Genomic DNA, 25,291 nt, shown 5'->3' with positions numbered 1-25,291 from the left:
CTGCGATAACTTTAAAAGTTCTTGATATTTTTTTATGAAACTTGAAACATGGATAGATGGCAATATGGACATTATGCACGTCATTTCATTTTGTTCCTACGTCAAAAATTCCGGTTGCTATGGCAACAAATAAAAATAAAAATTCTGACAATGGTGGAATTTCTGACAATGGTGGAGCCAGTAGGGGACCATATTGCTTGGCAATCTCTTGTTTTAATATATTCATTACAGCAATGTGGAATAAATTAATACTGTCCTGAAAGAATAACCATGGTCATAACCTGTTTTTATTAAAAAATACAATTTATGAAGCAAATAATGAGGTTTCATTTCTTTAAGATTTGAGATCTTGTTGGGAGTGGATTTGTTTGGTTTTGATTCCTCTATGACATATGAAGAAGACCAGATGTCAGAGATCTTACAATGGGATATCTTCAATCTTTCATGATTGCATCTGGGAAAAAACGATTAGATTCTGCTGAATTTGTTTATGCCGTAAACTTGCATAATAATAAGTTGTTAATTTAAAAAAAAAAAAATAACTAATACAAATATTTCTGCTGATTTTCAGGTTTTCAGTTCTCGTGGTCGCAAGGGCAAACTGACGGCTGTTGATCGACTGTGTGTGGGGGTCCCCAAGGGGCAATGCTTTGGACTGTTGGGGGTCAATGGGGCGGGGAAAACGACCACATTTAAAATGCTGACTGGAGATGAGAGGCTGTCCAAGGGGAATGCTTACGTCAACAATTACAGGTATATAAAATGAGCATTGCTCTGTAAACATTTGGTTTAATAAATGTGCGTAGATCATCATCTCAGATTGGCCTGTGCAGTCTGCAGGTAGATCATCATCTTAGCTTGGCCTGTGCAGTCTGCAGTGCGTAGATCATCATCTCAGATTGGCCTGTGCAGTCTGCAGTGTGAAGATCATCATCTCAGATTGGCCTGTGCAGTCTGCAGTGCGTACATCATTATCTCAGATTGGCCTGTGCAGTCTGCAGTGTGAAGATCATCATCTCAGATTGGCCTGTGCAGTCTGCAGTGTGTACATCATCATCTCAGATTGGCCTGTGCAGTCTGCAGGTAGATCATAATCTCAGATTGGCCTGTGCAGTCTGCAGTGTGTAGATCATCATCTCAGATTGGCCTGTGCAGTCTGCAGTGTGTACATCATCATCTCAGATTGGCCTGTGCAGACTGCAGAGTGTAGATCATCATCTCAGATTGGCCTGTGCAGTCTGCAGGTAGATCATCATCTTAGATTGACCTGTGCAGTCTGCAGTGCGTACATCATCATCTCAGATTGGCCTGTGCAGTCTGCAGGTAGATCATCATCTCAGATTGGCCTGTGCAGTCTGCAGTGCGTACATCATCATCTCAGATTGGCCTGCGCAGTCTGCAGTGTGTACATCATCATCTCAGATTGGCCTGTGCAGTCTGCAGTGTGTAGATCATCATCTCAGATTGGCCTGTGCAGTCTGCAGTGTGTAGATCATCATCTCAGATTGGCCTGTGCAGTCTGCAGTGTGAAGATCATCATCTCAGATTGGCCTGCGCAGTCTGCAGTGTGTACATCATCATCTCAGATTGGCCTGTGCAGTCTGCAGTGTGTACATCATCATATCAGATTGGCCTGTGCAGTCCGCAGTGCGTACATCATCATCTCAGATTGGCCTGTGCAGTCTGCAGTGCGTAGATCATCATCTCAGATTGGCCTGTGCAGTCTGCAGTGTGAAGATCATCATCTCAGATTGGCCTGTGCAGTCTGCAGTGCGTACATCATCATCTCAGATTGGCCTGTGCAGTCTGCAGTGTGTAGATCATCATCTCAGATTGGCCTGTGCAGTCTGCAGTGTGTAGATCATCATCTCAGATTGGCCTGTGCAGTCTGCAGTGCGTAGATCATCATCTCAGATTGGCCTGTGCAGACTGCAGTGCGTACATCATCATCTCAGATTGGCCTGTGCAGACTGCAGTGTGAAGATCATCATCTCAGATTGGCCTGTGCAGTCTGCAGTGCGTACATCATCATCTCAGATTGGCCTGTGCAGTCTGCAGTGTGTAGATCATCAACTCAGATTGGCCTGTGCAGTCTGCAGTGTGTAGATCATCATCTCAGATTGGCCTGTGCAGACTGCAGTGCGTACATCATCATCTCAGATTGGCCTGTTCAGACTGCAGTGCGTACATCATCATCTCAGATTGGCCTGTGCAGTCTGCAGTGTGAAGATCATCATCTCAGATTGGCCTGTGCAGTCTACAGTGCGTACATCATCATCTCAGATTGGCCTGTGCAGACTGCAGTGCGTACATCATCATCTCAGATTGGCCTGTGCAGTCTGCAGTGTGAAGATCATCATCTCAGATTGGCCTGTGCAGTCTACAGTGCGTACATCATCATCTCAGATTGGCCTGTGCAGTCTGCAGTGTGTAGATCATCATCTCAGATTGGCCTGTGCAGACTGCAGTGCGTACATCATCATCTCAGATTGGCCTGTGCAGTCTGCAGTGTGAAGATCATCATCTCAGATTGGCCTGCGCAGTCTGCAGTGTGTACATCATCATCTCAGATTGGCCTGTGCAGTCCGCAGTGCGTACATCATCATCTCAGATTGGCCTGTGCAGTCTGCAGTGTGTAGATCATCATCTCAGATTGGCCTGTGCAGTCTGCAGTGCGTAGATCATCATCTCAGATTGGCCTGTGCAGTCTGCAGTTAGATCATCATCTCAGATTGGCCTGTGCAGTCTGCAGTTTGTAGATCATCATCTCAGATTGGCCTGTGCAGTCTGCAGTGTGTAGATCATCATCTCAGATTGGCCTGTGCTGTCTGCAGGTAGATCATCATCTCAGATTGGCCTGTGCAGTCTGCAGTGTGTAGATCATCATCTCAGATTGGCCTGTGCAGTCTGCAGTGCGTAAATCATCATCTCAGATTGGCCTGTGCAGTCTGCAGTGTGTAGATCATCATCTCAGATTGGCCTGTGCAGTCTGCAGTGTGAAGATCATCATCTCAGATTGGCCTGTGCAGTCTGCAGTGTGTACATCATCATCTCAGATTGGCCTGTGCAGTCTGCAGTGTGTAGATCATCATCTCAGATTGGCCTGTGCAGTCTTCAGTGTGTAGATCATCATCTCAGATTGGCCTGTGCAGTGCGTAGATCATCATCTCAGATTGGCCTGTGCAGTCTGCAGTGTGTAGATCATCATCTCATATTGGCCTGTGCAGTCTGCAGTGCGTACATCATCATCTCAGATTGGCCTGGGCAGTCTGCAGTGTGTAGATCATCATCTCAGATTGGCCTGTGCAGTCTGCAGTTTGTAGATCATCATCTCAGATTGGCCTGTGCAGTCTGCAGTGTGTAGATCATCATCTCAGATTGGCCTGTGCAGTCTGCAGTGTGTAGATCATCATCTCAGATTGGCCTGTGCAGACTGCAGTGCGTACATCATCATCTCGGATTGGCCTGTGCAGACTGCAGTGCGTAGATCATCATCTCAGATTGGCCTGTGCAGTCTGCAGTGTGTAGATCATCATCTCAGATTGGCCTGTGCAGTCTGCAGTGTGTAGATCATCATCTCAGATTGGCCTGTGCAGTCTGCAGTGTGTAGATCATCATCTCAGATTGGCCTGTGCAGTCTGCAGTGTTTAGATCATCATCTCAGATTGGCCTGTGCAGTCTCAGATTGGCCTGTGCAGTCTGCAGTGTTTAGATCATCATCTCAGATTGGCCTGTGCAGTCTGCAGTGCGTACATCATTATCTCAGATTGGCCTGTGCGTAGATCATCATCTCAGATTGGCCAGTGCGTACATCAACATCTCAGATTGGACTGTGTGTAGATCATCATCTCAGATTGGCCTGTGCGTAGATCATCATCTCAGATTGGCCTGTGCAGTCTGCAGAGGCTTATCAGGGATGATACTTTCGGACTAAACTGGATTTTGTCAGAAGAGTCTTCCTTTAAACAAAAAATGCAATAAGAGGGGATAAGCCTGTGCAACCTGGAAAGTGTAATTTGCTTGTAATAGCCATCACCATATATATATATATATATAGAGATAAACCCCATTCATATCATACATTTAATCTAAATAATTGTAGTTAAAGCAGATAGGGGAGTTTACTGGAATCACCATGGATATTTGTCTGTCTGTAACAATTGTTTTTATGCCCCCGGTAGGGTGGCATATAGCAGTTGAACTGTCAGTCTGTCTGTCAGTCTGTGCGTCTGTCCGAAAACTTTAACATTGGCCATAACTTTTGCAATATTGAAGATAGCAACTTGGTATTTGGCATGCATGTGTATTTCATGGAGCTGCACATTTTGAGTCGTAAAATTTCAAGGTCAAGATCATCTTTCAAGGTCTAGGGTCCAAAATACAAATCCAAGGGAAGTAATAAGCTTTAAATGAAAATAATTATCTGACCTGCCAAATTATATATATTTTTTAATAAATCAAAGCGGCGCAGTAGGGGACATTGTGTTTCTGACAAACACATCATGGTAAAAGGTCAAGGTCATCATTCAAGGACTAAGGTCGAAAATACAAATCCAAGGGAATTAATAAGCTTTAAAGGGAGATAATTATTTAATATTTAAGATAGCAACTTGATATTTGGCGTGCATGTGTATCAAATGGAGCTGCACATTTTGAGTGGTGAAAGGTGAAGGCCAATGTCATCCTTCAAGGTCAAATGTCAAATATATGGCGTCTGTCCGACCAAAAACTTTAACATTGGCCATCTTTTTTTCAATATTGAAGATAGCAAGGGTAAAGGTCAAGGTCAATTTTTGGAATATTGAAGATAGCATCTCGATATTTGGCATGCATGCGACTCTAATGGAGCTGCACATTTTCAGTGGTAAAAGGTCAAAATCATCCGTCAAGGTCAAAGGTCAATTTTTGCAATATTGAAGATAGCAACTCCATATTTGGCATGCATGGGTATCTCATGGAGCTGCACATTTTGAGTGGTGAATGGTCAAGGTCATATTTCAAGGTCAAAGGTCATATATATGGCTTTAAAGCGGCGCAGTAGGGGGCATTGTGTTTCACGAACACAGCTCTTGTTAATGATTAGTGTTTTTTTATATATGCAGAAAATGCTTTACACACTTGCCTCATTCTGTTTCAGTATACTGAACGACATGGTACAGGTGCGACACAACATTGGTTACTGTCCCCAGTTTGATGCCCTTGACCCCCTGCTCACAGGGGTCGAGCATTTGAGGTTCTACGCCCGTCTACGGGGAATCCCTGAGACAGAGGTTAAACTGGTAAGAACCAATATGCATGTGCATAAAGCATCGTCATGGAATAACCTGTTCAGGGACGGTTGCTCATTTTCTCCCATGTATATTACAAACTTAATGTATATTACAAACAAAATGTTTAAATAACCTTATTATAAGTAATTTTTTATAGGAGACATTGTTATTGGAAATAATTAGCTGTGCATATCAAAATGTTTCATGCATATAATCTTAAGAAAGCTGCTGGAATGGACTCAAAATGTATTTTCTTCATCTTTCACTTGTGAAAAAAAAAAGTTAAAAGTGCCAAACTGTCTTATGTTAGTTGAGGCCACTGTAACTTGTGCAGTCTGGTCAAGACTAAAAAGTCAAGCAATATTTGTGTCTGGTCCCAAACATTCAAGCCTTTAGAATACCTCACATATAGAGTTTTCCCCTCCCTAATAAAGGCAGTTGTTGCTGATATTGGTTTGTTCTCGAGGACATCTTGCATACATCATTTTATTCCGACATTGCTTGAGACCATTGGCAGTGCTAGTTCGGACTAGTTTGGTTTTCCTTGAGGGAATGACTATAAACATGTGATCAAAAAGATAAGTTTTACATGCATATTATCTTCGCTCTGGGGAAATAGGGTTTAATGCATGTGCCTTAAGTGTCATCCCAGATAAGCCTGTGAAGTTTGCACAGGCTTATCAGGGACAACACTTTCCGCTTTTTTGAAATTTTTGGTTGGAAGAAAGTTTCTTCTTAATGAAAATACAGTTTAGGCAGAAAGTGTCGTCCCTGATTAGACTCTGCTCTCTGCACAGGCTTATCTGGTACGTTACTTTACTCACATGCATTAAGCCCCGTTTTCCCAGAGCTCATATTGTTTAAAGTTGGGCATGTTAACTTATAGCTTCATTGTTTCAAATATAAAACATGTGACTATTTTCTATATAACAGGTAGCTGATTGGGCCATACGTCGATTGGGTCTTCTGCCTCATGCAGACAAGATATCCACCAACTATTCCGGCGGGAACAAGCGTAAACTCTCCACGGCAATATCCCTCATTGGAAATCCATCTGTCATCTTTTTGGTAAGACTTTTGTGTAATGGTAACAGCTTTATGAATTGTTTGTTGGCTGCTCAGTTAGTTGATGGAGTAATTTCTCTGGACTTTGCCACTAAACTTGTGTAGGAGTTGGTTATTAATAAGGAAAAATTGGCCTAAAGCTTTTGCATAAAGTGTCATTCTTGATTAGCCTGTGTAATCCACACAGGCTAATCATGGATGACAATTTCCGTCTACACTGGAATATTTGTTAAGAAGAGCCTTCCTTCAAATTGGAAATTCCATAAAAGCAGGAACTGTGGTACTTCTTAAGATAATTGAAAAATGGTTAGCATTTAAAATATTATCTGGGTTAATTTTTTTACCCTGTCCCTTTGAAAAACATACAGCTAAATGTAACTAGCATAAAAACAGAACACCCTGTGAGTTACTTGCAATCTGTTCAGGTTTTTAGGGTGTTTGCTGCACAACAGTATAGTACGGTTGGAAATGAATTCTTTAAACTTGAATCTTGAAAGAAAAAACTTAAATTTATTTTGATTTTGTAAGGGACTGCAAATGCATCAAAGTGTGTATCTGTGTAAAAAAAAGGGTTCAGATCAATGATTATCATGTTTAGAATGTAATTTTTCACCATCTCACTTAATTCAGCTGAAGGTTAATTGAATTCAATTTATGTCACTTAACCTAGCTGAAGGTTCATTGTCTCTAAATCATCTCACTTAATACAGCTGAAGGTTCATGGTCTCTTAATCATCTCACTAAATGCAGCTGAAGGTTCATTGTCTCTAAATCATCTCACTTAATGTAGCTGAAGGTTCATTGCCTCAAAATCATCAAACTAAATGCAGCTGAAGGTTCATTGGCTCTAAAATATCTCACTTAATGCAGCTGAAGGTTCATTGACTCAAAATCATCTCACTAAATGCAGGTGAATGTTCATTGACTCTAAAAAATCTCACTTAATGAAGCTAAAGGTTTATTGACTCTAAATTATCTCACTTAATGAAGCTGGAGGTTCATTGACTCTAAATTATCTCACTAAATGCAGGTGAAGGTTCATTGACTCTAAATTATCTCACTTAATAAAGCTGAAGGTTCATTGACTCTAAAATATCTCACTTAATGCAGCTGAAGGTTCATTGACTCAAAATTATCTCACTAAATGCAGATGAAGGTTCATGGACTCTAAATATCTTACTTAATGAAGCTGAACGTTTATTGACTCTAAATTATCTCACTAAATGCAGGTGAAGGTTCATTGACTCTAAATTATCTCACTTAATAAAGCTGGAGGTTCATTGACTCTAAAGTATCTCACAAAATGCAGCTGAAGGTTCATTGACTCATAATTATCTCACTTAATAAAGCTGAAGGTTCATTGACTCTAAAGTATCTTACAAAATGCAGCTGAAGGTTCATTGACTCTAAATTATCTTTTAATCCTTCCAGGATGAGCCCACGACAGGCATGGACCCTGGTGCGCGCAGATTCCTGTGGGACTGCATTACAAATATCGTCAAGGATGGTCGCTCTGTCATCCTCACATCGCACAGGTAAGTTATCTCCCTTTGAAGATCAAGTTTGTCTGATTTCTACATAATTAGATATGCAAATAAGATTTACATTTGTTCATTGGCCTTTTTTAAAAGTTTTTTTTTGCAATCCCAGACATTGATTAATCGAAATTCTATACAAGACATGGTCTTATAGTGGTTTAATATATGACGAGGGACCAAATATAGTTGCATTAATTAATGATCCCTACACATTATGGACTTAATTTATTTGATTAATTTTGTATGGGTTTGATATGATCTCCTGCTGTTCACCTTGCAGCATGGAGGAATGCGAAGCCCTGTGTGGCAGACTGGCCATCATGGTCAACGGCAGATTCAGATGTCTGGGGAGTATCCAGCACCTCAAGAACAAGTAAGTCAGATGTCTGGGAAGTATCCAGCACCTCAAGAACAAGTAAGTCAGATGTCTGGGGAATATCCAGCACCTCAAGAACAAGTAAGTCAGATGTCTGGGGAGTATCCAGCACCTCAAGAACAAGTAAGTCAGATGTCTGGGGAGTATCCAGCACCTCAAGAACAAGTAAGTCAGATGTCTGGGGAGTATCCAGCACCTCAAGAACAAGTAAGTCAGATGTCTGGGGAGTATCCAGCACCTCAAGAACAAGTAAGTCAGATATCTGGGGAGTATCCAGCACCTAAAGAACAAGTAAGTCAGATGTCTGGGGAGTATCCAGCACTTCAAGAACAAGTAAGTAAGATGTCGAGGGGAGTATCCAGCACCTAAAGAACAAGTAAGTCAGATGTCTGGGGAGTATCCAGCACTTCAAGAACAAGTAAGTAAGATGTCGAGGGGAGTATCCAGCACCTCAAGAACAAGTAAGTCAGATGTCTGGGGAGTATCCAGCACCTCAAGAACAAGTAAGTCAGATGTCTGGGGAGTATCCAGCACCTCAAGAACAAGTAAGTCAGATGTCTGGGGAGTATCCAGCACCTCAAGAACAAGTATGTCAGATGTCTGGGGAGTATCCAGCACCTCAAGAACAAGTAAGTCAGATGTCTGGGGAGTATCCAGCACCTCGAACAAGTAAGTCAGATGTCTGGGGAGTATCCAGCACCTCAAGAACAAGTAAGTCAAATGTCTGGGGAGTATCCAGCACCTCAAGAACAAGTAAGTCAGATGTCTGGGGAGTATCCAGCACTTCAAGAACAAGTAAGTAAGATGTCGAAGGGAGTATCCAGCACCTAAAGAACAAGTAAGTCAGATGTCTTGGGAGTATCCAGCACTTCAAGATCAAGTAAGTAAGATGTCGAGGGGAGTATCCAGCACCTCAAGAACAAGTGAGTCAGATGTCTGGGGAGTATCCAGCACCTCAAGAACAAGTAAGTCAGATGTCTGGGGAGTATCCAGCACCTCAAGAACAAGTAAGTCAGATGTCTGGGGAGTATCCAGCACCTCAATAACAAGTATGTCAGATGTCTGGGGAGTATCCAGCACCTCAAGAACAAGTAAGTCAGATGTCTGGGGAGTATCCAGCACCTCAAGAACAAGTAAGTCAGATGTCTGGGGAGTATCCAGCACCTCAAGAACAAGTAAGTCAAATGTCTGGGGAGAATCCAGCACCTCAAGAACAAGTAAGTCAGATGTCTGGGGAGTATCCAGCACCTCAAGAACAAGTAAGTCAGATGTCTGGGGAGTATCCAGCACCTCAAGAACAGTAAGTCAAATGTCTGGGGAGTATCCAGCACCTCAAGAACAAGTAAGTCAGATGTCTGGGGAGTATCCAGCACCTCAAGAACAAGTAAGTCAGATGTCTGGGGAGTATCCAGCACCTCAAGAACAAGTAAGTCAAATGTCTGGGGAGTATCCAGCACCTCAAGAACAAGTAAGTCAGATGTCTGGGGAGTATCCAGCACCTCAAGAACAAGTAAGTCAGATGTCTGGGGAGTATCCAGCACCTCAAGAACAAGTAAGTCAGATGTCTGGGGAGTATCCAGCACCTCAAGAACAAGTAAGTCAGATTTCTGGGGAGTATCCAGCACCTCAAGAACAAGTAAGTCAGATGTCTGGGGAGTATCCAGCACTTCAAGAACAAGTAAGTAAGATGTCGAGGGGAGTATCCATCACCTCAAGAGCAAATAAGTCAGATGTCTGGTGAGTCGCCAGCACCTAAAGAACAAGTAAGTCAGATGTCTGGGGAGTATCCAGCACTTCAAGAACAAGTATGTCAGATGTCGAAGGGAATATCCAGCACCTCAAGAACAAGTAAGTCAGATGTCTGGGGAGTATCCAGCACCTCAAGAACAAGTAAGTCAGATGTCTGGGGAGTATCCAGCACCTCAAGAACAAGTAAGTCAAATGTCTGGGGAGAATCCAGCACCTCAAGAACAAGTGAGTCAGATGTCTGGGGAGTATCCAGCAACTCAAGAACAAGTAAGTCAGATGTCTGGGGAGTATCCAGCACCTCAAGAACAAGTAAGTCAGATGTCTGGGGAGTATCCAGCACCTCAAGAACAAGTAAGTCAGATGTCTGAGGAGTATCCAGCACCTCAAGAACAAGTAAGTCAGATGTCTGAGGAGTATCCAGCACCTCAAGAACAAGTAAGTCAGATGTTTGGGGAGTATCCAGCACCTCAAGAACAAGTAAGTAAGATGTCTCGGGAGTATCCAGCACCTCAAGAACAAGTAAGTCAGATGTCTGGGGAGTATCCAGCACCTCAAGAACAAGTAAGTCAGATGTCTGGGGAGTATCCAGCACCTCAAGAACAAGTAAGTCAGATGTCTGGGGAGTATCCAGCACCTCAAGAACAAGTAAGTCAGATGTCTGGGGAGTATCCAGCACCTCAAGAACAAGTAAGTCAGATGTCTGAGGAGTATCCAGCACCTCAAGAACAAGTAAGTCAGATGTCTGGGGAGTATCCAGCACCTCAAGAACAAGTAAGTCAGATGTCTGGGGAGTTTTGTCAGAAAAGACACATTTGATAAAGTGTCATCCCAGATTAGCATGTGCAGTCTGTTTTTGCGACTGCAAAGGCTAATCTGGGACAAAACTTATGCCAATTTATTAAACCCTTTTTTCCATCACCACAAGAACAAGTATGTATTCATGTACAGGCGGTCTTTGCTGCCTAGAAGAAAACTTCAGCTCCATTTCCATAATTACATGTACATGTACTTTTGATTTTAGGACACAAACAGGAAAAAAATTAAAGTTTCAAACTTTTTACAGTATTTATATTGTGGGTTTGGGTTATCCAGGATCCTGATTGCAAAATTGCTGTTGTCTATTATGCCTCTACAGTTGAATTCAATTGTTTGTGTCCCTCTGGCTGTCCTATACATGTATCATGTTCACTTTATAATTCTGGTGACGGTGAAAGTCTTTTAAAACGTAAATAGGAAGTAAAAAATAGGCTCTGATTTGATGAAAAGGCAGTTTGTTGTTTTGCAGCTGTCAGTTGGTCTGTCTGTAAAGCAGATCTGTGAGCCTTGTTCTGTGAAAAAGGGGCTTAATGCATGTGCATGAACGTCCCAGATAAGCCTGTGTAGTCTGAACAGACTAATAAGGGACAATACCTTTCCATTTTTATGTAATTATTTGTTTTAAGGAAGTCTCATCAAAACAATATAATCCAGTTTATTTGTAATGTGTTGTCCCTGATGAGCCTGTCTGGCCTGCATAGGCTGATCCAGAACGCCACTTAACACACATGCATTAGGACCAGTTTTCATAGAAAGATGCTCATATTTTTTCAACCGGTCAAATCCGTTTACAGCAAACATTTGAAATACCTGACAGACAAGAAACATTTTACATTATCAACTTACCATTTAATATTTGGTTATATACAGTTTCATGGTGATAATTGTTCATTACTCTTAAATGTTGCTATAGTGTGTGGGTGAATTTGACATTTCTGGAAAGGCTCGGGTTACTGGAAAAAAACAACAGCTTGTCATAGACAGGTCGCCATGTCTTAGTGGATAGGGTGTCTGCGTAGGGGCAGGGAGATTGTGGGTGTGATCTCTACTTAGGGAGTGTTCATTTTATCTCCTCAATGCAATCAAGCAAAGATAATAGTTTTGAAACTAATTGACCCACGATTTTAGGTTTGGTGATGGCTACACAGTGATAATCCGTGTCTCTGGGGAATTCCCGAACATGGACCCGGTGATAGAATTCTTCAACACGGAATTCAAGGGGGCAGTCCTGAAGGAGAAACACCACAACATGCTGCAGTACCAGCTGGGATCTGACATCAAACTGTCAAACTTGTTTGGGCAGATAGAGGAGGTCCGGGAACGACTTCAGATTGAGGATTATTCAGTGTCTCAGACAACATTGGACCAGGTAGGGCTTGAACTGTATGACTAGACTCAAGGGCATGTATTTAACCCTTTACCACTTAGATATGTATTGTGAAGCATTTGTGGTCCCTTAGAAAGTTTAATCTTATTTAAGACCTTTCTTACTAGATTCAAATTTTAAAGGCTTCATTTGCAACCCTTAGATACTGATGAGCAGCAAACAGCATAAAACCTGAACAGACTGCGAGTTGCACAGAGCCATTTTTACTCTGCTTCTTAGTGGGAAAGGGCTAATAACGGATTATTAGACTTAAGAATAAAGAAAAGACTAAAATCCAAAATAAAACACCTATTATTTTGAATATTTACAACCTACACATGGTAGCAATGTCAGTTACAAAATGTCCTAAATAAAAAAATATGAAATTAAAGTTGGTTATTGCAAGTTTAACACAATATAAATGAAATTATTTGATATTTTAATTAAACAAATATTTTTTATTCTTAGTCTGAAGTCTAGAAATTATTTGGTTTATACTGGCCTACTTTTGTACTGACATTAACATAACAACTATAATTATACAGCACGCCTGCTACTCATTTGAGTGTAGAATTTACATTTCATACTCTTCATTGTATCACCCCTTAAAGATATAGCACATTGGTTCACATATAAATTCAGGTGTTAATAAACTTTGCCATTGAATTTCATGTGTTTATAAACTTTGCCATTGAGTTTCAGGTGTTTATAAATTTTGCCATATAATTTCAGGTGGTTATAAACTTTGCCATATAATTTCAGGTGTTTTTAAAATTTGCCATATACTTTTTAGGTTATAAACTTTGCAATATAATTTCAGGTGTTGATAAACTTTGTCATATAATTTTTAGGTTATAAACTTTTCCATATAATTTCAGGTGTTTATTAACTTTGCCTTTGAATTGTATGTGTTTATAAACTTTTTCATGCAATTTCAGGTGTTCATAAACTTTGTCATAAAATTTGTAGGTTAAAAACTCTGCCATATTATTTCAGGTGTTTATTATTTTTGCCATATAAATTCAGGTGTTTATAAACTTTGCCATATACTTTCAGGTGTTTATAAACTTTGTCATATACTTTCAGGTGTATATAAACTTTTCCATATAATTTCAGGTGTTTATCAACTTTGCCAAGCTGCAGACAGACCTTGGAGATGATGAGTTGGATGAGCTGCCGGCTGACATCGCTGATCTGGGTAATAGACAGAAACAGAGGGCGTAACCCTTTCCCTCATAAGCAGCAAAGTGAAAATGGCTTTTGCAACCAGCATAAAACCAGAACAGCCTGCGAGTAACTCGCAGTCTGTTCAGGTTTTATGCTGTTTGCTGCTCATCAGTATTTAAGGGTTGGAAATGAAGCCTTTAAAATTTGAATGTAGTAAGAAAGATCTTAATATCACTTTCTAAGGGACTACAAATGTGTCAAAATATGTGTGTATGTGGTAAAGGGTTAAGTGTCCTCCCTGGTTAGCCTGTGCAACATGCACAAAACGTTCCGCTTTTATGGGTTTTTCGTTTATTGGAAGTCTAATTGTAAGTGTGGACTGCAAAGGTTTATCTGGGATGACACTTTCTGCACATGCATTAAGGGATGATGACTTCAATCATAGATCAGCCGCCAGCTGACATTTCTAATCTAGATTTATAACCACATTGGTACATTTCAGGAAGTTACATGATTTTCAAGAAAAAAAATAAAATTGATATTCCCTGTAGTTATTTTAATCCATCAGTCTACCTTTCAGCAACACTAGATCATTCTATATCTCAATAAGTACTATAGTTACTTTGATGAAATTGTGTGTACTTATAAACATCCTCAAAGCTGATTGAGCTACTAATATAGAAATATGCAGCTCTTACACCAGCTGTACATTTAAGACCCAGTATATGTGCTGCGTTTTGGGAAAATAAGGCTTAATGCATGTGCTCAAAGTTTCATCCCAGATTTTCCTGTGCAATCCAGGCTTATCAGATAAAAAAGTCCCAGACTGTTGACTGCACAAGCTAATCTGTGACAACATTTTACACTTATCAATTAAGCCCAGTTTTCCCAGAAGAGGCTAAAATGTTGAGCCCTTACACCAGCTGTGCATTAAAGACCCAGTTTATTATATCAGTTCAAGAAATGTTCACCTTGCCTCTTTGTTATTACAGTGAAACCCACCACAACTACAGAGGCAGAGGGTCAGAGCTTAGCAGGCAGCACGGCGGGGCTCATCCGAAACGAGCATCGCCATAGCAACCACAGTTACCGTGGCAACCAATCTGCAGCTACGAGTGATGGGGATAGTCTGCACTTTACGGACTTCAAGAGGAAGCCAACGTCCAGCCTGCCCATGAAGCCTGCAGACTATCAGGGCCATGAGGCTCCCATCATCAGCCTGCCGTACCAGGTGGGAAATACTGTGAAATCATTTGAGCCGTGCTCTGTGAAAAAGGGGTTTAATGCATGTGTAAAGTGTCGTCCCAGATTGGCCAGTGAAGTTTTTTTGTTTGTTTTTTTTGGCCTTGGGTCGTTCATTTAGAGGGGGAACAAAAAGTATTTCAGTCCTAAAAAATTAATTGCTTTTATTGCAGTCTATACTTGGGGACATATTGTTTTTGCCCGGTCTTTTTGTTTGTTTGCGTCAAACTTTGCCCTAACTTTTGCAATATTGAAGATAGCAACTTCATATTTGGCATGCATGTGTATCTCATGGAGCTGCACATTTTAAGTGGTGAAAGGTCAAGGTCATCCTTCAAGGTCAAAGGTCTAATATATGGGGAGGGGACATAGTGTTTCACAAACACATGTTGTTAAAGAACTGTTTTTAAAATGCGTCAGTTTGGCGGTCGGACAGCCAGCCGGCTAGCAAAACTCCATCAGAACAATGTAAGCTCATTAGCGCAGTTAAAATCTAAACATAATTAAACAGTTCATAGGCATCATATCTTAACCAGGTTATTGGCATGCCAGATTGCGTGAATCACTTCTGATTAATAAATTAATTAGAAAAAGAAGACTACATTATTTTTGTCAATTTTCTTACTTGCAATTTTAAAAAGTATCTTAGTGTAACTTTATTATATATATATATATTGTGCTAATGTATGTGCTCAAAACAGCTCTGCAAGGTTTGATAATCAGCCATATCTCATGAAACACTTATGAATTATTGCCCTTGAATTGTGAAAAATGTTCACATTAACAAAGTCTGTTCGCTAACTCAAACAGTTAAAATCAGATCATTATAAAACTAAGTGATAATATTTTGGGCATATATTTTTGTGTTGTAACCAGCAAGATGGCATGAAGCACTTCTGAATGATGGTCCTTGGGGCATATTTTGTGACAAGTTGGCAATATTATTTTCATAAAGATTGTTGCAAATTTAATTGATGAATGCATATAACATGAAATGTTTCCTGTGAACGTATTGATTGTGTTTATCTAAACTAAAGTTAATCTGAAATTGCATATCAAAGATGAAACTTCTTAATTTTAAATTAAAAAAAAACTCACATCTTTACAGGCTATAACATGACTCAGCATTAAATTACTTGTCATTCCAGATTTCTGTGATGGGAAAATAACTTAGATGTGTTAATGAAAAAAAAAAAACGTTTTCACAGGTCCTTACACATACATGCCATACATCTCGGATTGTCCGGGATTGTCCCGGAAATGAAGAACGTGTCCTGCAGTCCCGGAAATCTGTCAAATGTCAAGGATTTTACAAAATGCATATATACATGTACCTTATCTTAGGCTTAACTGTGACTCGAATCTGTGTTCCCACTAATCCGCAGCGTAACCATGGCAATGCCTACCCGAATAGGTGACTACGCTACTTGTAAAAATATCAGATCAATTAACAGGGGTCATGTTATCATATCGATTGTCTCACATTAGCAGTCAAACCAAAAAGGCGGCATTGATTAATGTGGTTGTTAATTGGTTTAATATACTACGTTATAATTTCCCTCTGCGTAAGAAGATTCGTGCGGTTGTAAATTAGTCATGCGTGAATAACCCCGTGTCAATATCAATCTATAGTTTCAGTGGCTTTGTTGTTTCAGTGGCTTTGTTATACCAAGCAAACTAATCGGTCTGTATTGTGTACTCCTCCACGATATAATCGTAGACAGTTACTTCAGAGATTTTGATGAAAACATCGATGTTGCCCTCGTGGAAATAGTGCATTTCATATACTGTCATTCATATATATCAAAACATTTATTTTACGTGAGATTAAACAAAATGCGAATCGCCTATTTGGTGGATATATTATTAGTCCCCTACCGGTTTCACCGGAGGGGACTTATGGTTTTGTCTCCGTCCGTCACACTTTTCTGGATCCTGCGATAACTTTAAAAGTTGTGAATATTTTTTCATGAAACTTGGAACATGGATAGATGGCAATATGGACATTATGGACATCATTTCATTTTGTTCCTACGTCAAAAATTGTGGTTGCTATGGCAACAAATAGTCTAGAAATAGTGCTGAAAATGGTGTTTTTTTTCTGGATCCTGCGATAACTTTTAAAGTTCTTAATATTTTTCATGAAACTTGAAACATGGATAGATGGCAATGTGGACATTATGCACGTCATTTTATTTTGTTCCTACGTCAAAAATTGTGGTTGTTTTGGCAACAAATAGACTAGAAATAGTGCTGATAATAGTGTTTTTTCTGGATCCTGCGATAACTTTAAAAGTTCTTAATATTTTTTCATGAAACTTGCAACATGGATAGACGGCAATATGGACATGATGTACGTCATTTCATTTTGTTCCTACGTCAAAAATCGTGGTTGCTATGGCAACAAAAAGACTAGAAATAGTGCTGAAAATGGTGTTTTTTTCTGTATCCTGCGATAACTTTAAAAGTTCTAAATATTTTTTCATGAAACTTGCAACATGGATAGATGGCAATATGGACATTATGCACGTCATTTCATTTTGTTCCTACGTCAAAAATTGTGGTTGCTATGGCAACAAACAAAAAAATTCTGAAAATGGTAAAATTTCTGACAATGGTGGAGCCGGTAGGGGACTTTTATTGCTTGGCAATAGTCTTGTTTTTTTGTTGCTGGGCGCACCTGTGGCTTACATCATTTCAACAAGATGGCGGACTTTAAAGAAATTTTTTTTTGACTCTGCGAACATGGCAAATAAAGATCGAATTAACTATGGAGATCATACACTAAGAAAAGATTAATGAAATGCCTGTGATAATCAACGATGAATAAAATTATTGTAGATGCTAACAACATATTTATAAGTAATGTACTCAATTTACGATTTGAAAAAAATGCATACCAAAAATGCATATATGTCTATATTAGTATATATATCGCTATATGTATACATGTCCCGGAAAATCTGCAAATATCCCAGAAAATTGAGCTCAATATGCCAGAATTGGTCTGAAAAGTTATGACATGTATGCCTTACATTTTTTTTTTACTTTTTGCTGCATTTAATCATAAAACATTCCCGTTTTCGCAGGTGGGCAATCAAGCCAACGCATATGAAGAAGATTACCGTGACGACGAGGTGAGCATCGCCTCCTCTCGGAGGAGCGGGAGACCGGTAACCCGCTTTGATGACGACGGCATTCCCAATGCTGAGGTCTAAAATGGGATCTAGTGGTGTCCATGTTGTCATTAACTGTTTCTTTACAACTATTTTATATAAGTTTTGATACTGTTACTTTGATATTATCCAGGTTGATAATGGTGGAATTCCCAATGCTGAGATCTTATGGGGGATGAAGTGATTTCTATTGAAGCATTATTACTTAAGACATTTAAGTTTTAGTGTGCTTAAAAGTAGTTTAAATGAGAACATGAAAAGGCTTAAAGAATTACTTATCCCTTTACCCTTTCCCACTCAGAAACACACTTTGATGCATTTTTAGTCCCTTAGAAAATCAAATTTAATGTAAGGCCTTTCTTTCTTGATTCTAGTTTAAAAGGCTTCATTTTTAACCCTAAGAAACTGATCAGCAGCAAACACCATAAAACCTAAACAGACTTTGAGTTAGTTGCAGGCTGTTCTGGTTCTATCCTGGTTACATAGAGCCTTTTTCACAATGCGTCTGATTTGGAAAGGGTTAAAGGACATGTTAGTACATATTATTGTTACTGGAACTAAATTCCTAATTTAATTGTTATTTAATTGATATTGTTATGTTACAGATTGTGATAGTGATTGGTTTTGTGATGTTGTAGTTTGTCTTTTGTTTGTGATTTGTATTTAATTAGAAATTAATTCACTTGAAGCTTTAACTTCATTGACCTTTAATACACCGGTATAGTGCCATTTTACTAACAAGGTTCACATTGTATACTTTCAGAGCAATCACAACTACCGTATAAAAAAAAATAAAAGTGCTTTGTTTCTTTACATACTGGTTTAATAAATACTATAAAAAAGAAAAATAACAGAAATAACCAAACCAAAATACACAAAAATTTGAGTAATTTGTATATGCAACTAATAATGGTTGTTTTTATCATACATTTTGGTAAGTCCTTTTGTTTTACATTAAACATTTTGATGAAAACCTTTTTTTTTAAAGTAAACATCAAAAACCACTGGATCATTGTTGATCTTATGTAATATAATCGATTCTATTATCTTGCTGCAATATTAATAACAACTATTCAATTTAGTTAAGCCGACTAGCTCACTCGGAAGAGGGCTGTACTCCAGACCCGAGGATCGCAGGTTCGAACCTCGGGCTTCAGCCACATATTGTTTGTGTGAATTGGTGATTTATTCTTTACCACATAGATAGGTATTTTAAGGCATTTGTAGTCCCTTAGAAAGTTGCATTTAATTAAACATCTTTCTTACTCGATTCAAGTTTTTAAGACTTCGTCTCCAACCCTTAGATACTGAATAGCAGCAAACAGCATAAAACCTGAACAGACTGCAAGTTAATTTATTTTCTGTTAGATTAAAGTGATATTTTGTTATAATGATTATAAGGTGATCGAGCTTATATTTCCATCATATTTTTGGAAAAAAATAATTAAAGTCATTCCCTCTTCTTTTAATAATTTTCACACTTACACATTATGACATTATTTCCAGACCTTTATATTCCCATAAAATGATATTCCTTTATTTAATATTGCATAAATATTTGTTGTTGTTTTTCCTTTCAAAAATCACATGAATCTCATTTTTCATGTTTTTGTTAATGTTTATGTGTATGATTTTTCACAGTATGAACTGTTTCATGTTACTGATGATGTTATTGTTACTTGCACACATAGTTAATTTACTCAATTATTGTACTCATATTTTGTTTCAATTTGCAACTGTAATACCATGGCTTTGTTGTAAATATGTTTTGCTATGTAATTTATCTTCTGCTGTCATTTTTGTTCTGACCTTTTTGAGTTTATCGTCCATAATTTTATTTACCAAATTTAAGAACTAAATAATGCATAATCAATTAAATTATTTTTATGACAAACCAAATATTATTTCATTTAATTTTGCACGGATATACATGCTCAAGCCTTCATTTGTTGTCAACAAAGGTCAAAGTTTAGTGGTGATTTCTTGACAATTGCTTGTGACTGGATTTTTCACTTCGCACATCTAAAATGCACTGGTGTGTGGGTCAAATTATCTAATTAAAATGTTATTTAAGGCTACATGTTATGAACCATATGTTCTTTGAAGTCATGTGTATTTTTATTTTTTTTCAAAAGTCAAATATGGCCATTCTTTGGTTTGGCTAGGACTGAGAACCCATAGAGACTGATTACAAAAGTGTGTATTGTAAATTAATTTGACCAGTTAAATTATCATATGTGCCTGTTTATGAACTCAGTGACTTTGCAACTAAACTGCACTAAAAATGTTGTGGTAAATATGCATACAGTAGTAATATGTAGTGAATACGCCATAAAAGTCCTGATTAAATACATTAATGCATATAATAACTCCTTTATGTATGGTCACTTAAATGAAACTCTTTAACTTAAAAGGGCAATACATGTTAAAGATTAATTTTTAAGAAAATAATTTTTGCTATAAAGATATTGTGAACAGTTTCAATGAAAATAGCTCAGTGTATGTTTGTCATGCATACAAAAAGAACAGACCATGAAATTGAATGTGTGTTAATTCTGTGTTTAAGTTATTTTTTTACTATAACTGTTGATCTTTTACTTTCTGCACGATTGAGATGTTGATTTACTAAAAGAGATTTATTTCTTGTGCATTGATAATTGCACTGTGTGAAATCCTCTCCATGCATAATTTGTAATTGTAATTATACGCATATAATTAAGAGTGATTTGTTCACCTTTTTATGTGAACGTTTTGGCATGTTTTGTGGAACATATCTGAATACATTTGCAAGATAAATATGTGGACTGCAAAAATACAAGTGCACATTCTGGACATTGCAAAATTAATTACCTATGAAGGATCTATGGGGGAAAAAAAGGAAAAAAGACTTTGGTGGTATATGAAGTCATGGGGCCAGTATTAATAAAGCTTTATAAATCTGTGCTTAGGTGGGAGCTAATCATGAAATTGTAACAGTAACAGTTAATTTTTATATGTACAAAAGGAAAGAATACTAATCAAGACTTGTTAATGTAAAAAGACCTCAACATTAAATAGAAAGATTTTTAAAATGTTATGAGTGAACGGACTTACCTTAAGTTTTTCAATATGCTCACGAATATGTATTATTGTGATGCTAAACTTATCAAATTTAAACACTTTTACGGAGTGGAGGGTTAGTCCCCCAACCTTGAAACCTGCTTATGATAATTAGAAGAAATAGGTTATAATTATTATGACATGATTGGGACATGCAGTTTTTCTAATGTTTGCTCTTTTACATATCATGCAATCATTTTGTTATTAACTGTTTCATATTACCAATTTGTATACGTTTTGATACTATAGTTTCTTTATCTTTTGTTGTGAAATCAGAATAAAAGTTATTTGTACCTGCCTTCATTTATTGTGCATTAACACAGGTATGCTACCATCAGGCGACACATCCAACTCACTGAGTTCTAGTTTCTTTCCTTTATTTTATTCATGTTTAATACTGGAGCCCTTCAGTTAAAATGTTAACGTTTATCAAATTAAAGCATTTAATGACAAACTTAAAAACATGCCAAAATCTTTGAAATAGGTCCCTTCAAGTGAGATAGCAATAATTGTATCATCAGAAAACAATCTTTTGGGGGTATTAGATCGCGACCACGTTGAATAAGAAGTCACATCACCTGAATAACATCTAAACAAATTACTAATATATATTTATTTATATAAGCAGGTTTCACTGATGTCCGTAATTGATAGCGCACTTTAATCAAAGCGCTGAAGGCACTGAAGTTGTTCGCTGTTGTCATCCTTGATTCGCTTGTGCGCATTGCACAGGCTAATCAGTGTGCACAGGCTAATCTTATTTGACATGCATGAAGCCCCGTTTTCCCTGAAAGCAGCCAATATGTACAGATTTCAATAATAAACACAAGACTGGCCAATGTCGTCTTACAAGCTGGTAAATATACACATATATGCACGTAGTAAAGAAGACGCTCCTAAGCATTCGTCGTCTGCAGTGCAGACAGGCAGCGGTAATCGTTCCTAGCATAGTGAGTTACTGTCCTTAGCGCAGCTAAGCAAGCTAAGCACATACTGATTTGCAAAACGTGTTCTGTAACTTATGTCGGCCGTTAACGCGACCAACTAAAAATCAAGGCTAAACAAAACACCCAGTGAGACAAACCCTCGCTGTACAACCATGTAGAGACAAACCCTCGCTGTTCAACCATGTAGAGACAAACCCTCGCTGTTAAACCAGTGAGACAAACCCTTGCTGTTCAACCATGTAGAGACAAACCCTCGCTGTTCAACCATGTAGAGACAACCTTTCGCTGTTAAACCAGTGAGACAAACCCTCGCTGTTCAACCATGTAGAGACAAACCCTTGCTGTTCAACCATGTAGAGACAAACCCTCGCTGTTAAACCATGTAGAGACAAACCCTCGCTGTTCAACCATGTAGAGACAAACCCTCGCTGTTCAACCATGTAGAGACAAACCCTCGCTGTTCAATCATGTAGAGACAAACCCTCATCGCTGTTCAACCATGTAGAGACAAACCCTCATCGCTGTTCAACCATGTAGAGACAAACCCTCGCTGTTCAACCATGTAGAGACAAACCCTCGCTGTTCAACCATGTAGAGACAAACCCTCATCGCTGTTCAACCATGTAGAGACAAACCCTCGCTGTTCAACCATGTAGAGACAAACCCTCGCTGTTCAACCATGTAGAGACAAACCATCGCTGTTCAACCATGTAGAGACAAACCATCGCTGTTCAACCATGTAGAGACAAACCCTCGCTGTTCAACCATGTAGAGACAAACCCTCGCTGTTCAATCATGTAGAGACAAACCTTCGCTGTTCAACCATGTAGAGACAAACCCTCGCTGTTCAATCATGTAGGGACAAACCCTCGCTGTTCAAACATGTAGAGACAAACCCTCGCTGTTCAACCATATAGAGACAAATCCTCGCTGTTCAGCCATGTATGTATCTGAATTATATTGCTGTTCTTCCATGACATGTCTATTTGATTCGGTATTTGTATGCGTGTGTGCTTTTCCGTCCTTTCGTAAAGCATATGCTTAAAACTGATTTCAACAGCTGAAAAAAAGAAAATTATCATATAGCAAATTATGAAATATATTTCATTTGTCTTCTTATTTCTGTTCTAAAACATAGAGTGCAAGTACTCCTTAGAAAGGCTAAATACGTACAGAGCCGTACGACTAGCCACTGCCTATATTTTAACATGCATTATATTTTAAGACCGACTATTTCATATTTACGACGGTACTGCTTTAAAGCTGTTAATACAACTAAACAAATTAGTATACATTACATATTTGGACATTGTAATTCAAGTGCCTTCATTGGCAATATGAGCTTAAGGCCCACATGATCATCATAAGCCCCCTCATTGAATAACATACTTCAAATGAAGTATTTACAAACTACAACTTAACCTCTTTAGTAATGAACCTTGCTGATTTTTTCAATTATAGAAAAGTAAAGACTGTCCCTTTTGTCCGTATTCATTTGCATTTGATTGGATTAGATTGCATTCAAACGAGAAAACATGTAAAATTACTTGTTATTGAGGTATACTCAAGTATGACAAGTTCACGCAAAGCGACATGGTAAGAGCTTACTTAAAGATAAGCAATAATACCTAGATCTACTTATTTTCAGTGCAATCCGGTTAAATCACCACAATACGGACAAGTAAACTACGTTCATTCTAAACTTATATAATATGGGATTTCGATCACTTAATTCGGCAGAGTTCAAAACCTTGCATCATTGAGAATATGAGTCGCGTTCTGAAAAAAAATGGCTTAATGCATGTGCGTAAATTATCATCTCAGATTAGCCTGTGCGGAAAGGGACGACTCTTTCCGCCTAAATTTGATTTTAGGTAAGGAGGGACTTCCTTGAAACTAAAAATACTATAAAGCGGAAAGGGTCGTCCCTGATTAGCCAGTGCGGACTGCACAGGCTAATCTGGGACGACACTTTACACACATGCATTAAGCCCAGTTTTCTCAGAATACAACTCAAATAGTTTTTACCAGATGGAGTCCAGGCTATACACGCTCTATTTCACTTCTTGTATACCGCCGCGAGATTTATTGAAATAAATATTTAAAAAAAAATAGCGTAACAAACACGAAACGATTTATTAATTTTAAGAGTTCTGTTGTTAGCTTTATATTTTATGACATTACGATTATTGCTTATTATGTACCGGTAAGTTATAAAATACGCGGCTCACTATGTTAGAACGGATGGCCGAGTGATGCATGTGTTAGACTTTTACTGGGATGGTCAGTGGCTCGATACCAGTTGAAGATTACTGTTTTCTTTCTTTAAATGTATTCTTGTTTTATACTTGAGCTAGTTATTTCCAATGTTTGCATTGATCAAATAAAATCATTTAATGACAAACTTCGACACAAACCAAAATTTGTGAAAGGTTCCCCATGAAATCCGAGGTCAACTAGACACAGTTCAAACCCCATGAATTCCGAGGTCAACCAGAGACACAGTTCAAACCCTATGAATTCCGAAGTAGGTCAATCAACGCCCTGTATTGGGCTCAACCAATTATAATACTTCAACAATTCACCGTTCAATTGTATACTTGTGTTTTGTTACTGAAGACCACATTGTAAAAAAGAAATTATTTCTTAATGTGAATTCTTCATGAAATAAAGTTATTATTATTATTATTATTATTATTATTATTATTATTATTATTATTATACTACCATGACCTTCGAATATAAAGCACTGGGCGAGGTAGATTTAACGATTAATTTCCGCTAGCGACTTGGTAAATTTGATGAGTATTAAGAGATTATAAGGTGGAACAATGGTCAGAAAACATTTAAACAAAGCTGCTTCAAATCGGTCTTCATATTTAAAATACCATTACTGCATTTATGTAATTGAAAATGATCGTGTAGAAAGGCAGACATTGTTGTCTCTAGAAGTGGATTGACTCTTAGCGCGGGAATTGTTCGAGCAAGCAGCAGGTGACGTACAGAAGATAATCGAGGAAAGGAATCGCGGTCCTCGCGCCGATACACGTTTAACAGCGAGAGCCCGTACTCCTTGATTTCGTGGAATCTTCTAGTTCGCAGTGCCACTGATATTAATGAAGGTTACCAAAAAATCACATTCTTTCTTATAACGCCGAATCGGAAATATCAATTATCGAGGTAAAACTGCAGTATATTTCGGATGATTAAGTGAATTCTAAGAATTTTCTTTCCGACTGAGATATGGAGCAATCGCAAATGTTGAGACGTAGGACTCTTAAGCCAATTGAGAGTGACAAAGAAATGAGAGAATTCGATAACAATAGTTTAGATCCAGAGATATACGAAATTCAAACAAACAGCCGGCAAAACCCAAAAGCTCGAAGACATACATTGACAACTTGGGTAGGCATTGATAAAATGCAGACGTTTCATTCCCAGCCGAAACTACCAGGACTGGCGAGGCAAGCCTCCATTAGC

At 38.5% G+C, this 25,291-nt stretch overlaps 1 protein-coding gene across 10 annotated transcripts in view; it reads left to right on the top strand.

Moving 5' to 3' along the window:
• LOC127880794 (phospholipid-transporting ATPase ABCA1-like) overlaps positions 1-21,157 on the top strand; it is a 128,500-nt gene extending 107,343 nt beyond the window's left edge. For all 10 annotated transcript variants that reach the window (XM_052428211.1, XM_052428212.1, XM_052428213.1 and 7 more), the window contains 9 exons: positions 572-753; positions 5,138-5,279; positions 6,204-6,338; positions 7,767-7,870; positions 8,154-8,246; positions 11,943-12,183; positions 13,297-13,378; positions 14,340-14,578; positions 17,679-21,157. In XM_052428211.1, coding sequence (XP_052284171.1) covers positions 572-753; positions 5,138-5,279; positions 6,204-6,338; positions 7,767-7,870; positions 8,154-8,246; positions 11,943-12,183; positions 13,297-13,378; positions 14,340-14,578; positions 17,679-17,807 — 1,347 coding nt within the window. In that variant the 3' untranslated portion in view covers positions 17,808-21,157. The remainder of the gene's footprint in view (positions 1-571; positions 754-5,137; positions 5,280-6,203; positions 6,339-7,766; positions 7,871-8,153; positions 8,247-11,942; positions 12,184-13,296; positions 13,379-14,339; positions 14,579-17,678) is intronic.
• The last annotated feature ends 4,134 nt before the right edge of the window (positions 21,158-25,291 follow it).

This window comes from Dreissena polymorpha, chromosome 5, assembly GCF_020536995.1.
Source record: "Dreissena polymorpha isolate Duluth1 chromosome 5, UMN_Dpol_1.0, whole genome shotgun sequence".
In the NCBI taxonomy this organism is placed as follows: Eukaryota; Metazoa; Mollusca; class Bivalvia; order Myida; family Dreissenidae; genus Dreissena; species Dreissena polymorpha.
The sequence above is the reverse complement of the archived record's forward strand: the minus strand, read 5'-3'. Positions and strand labels throughout refer to the sequence as shown.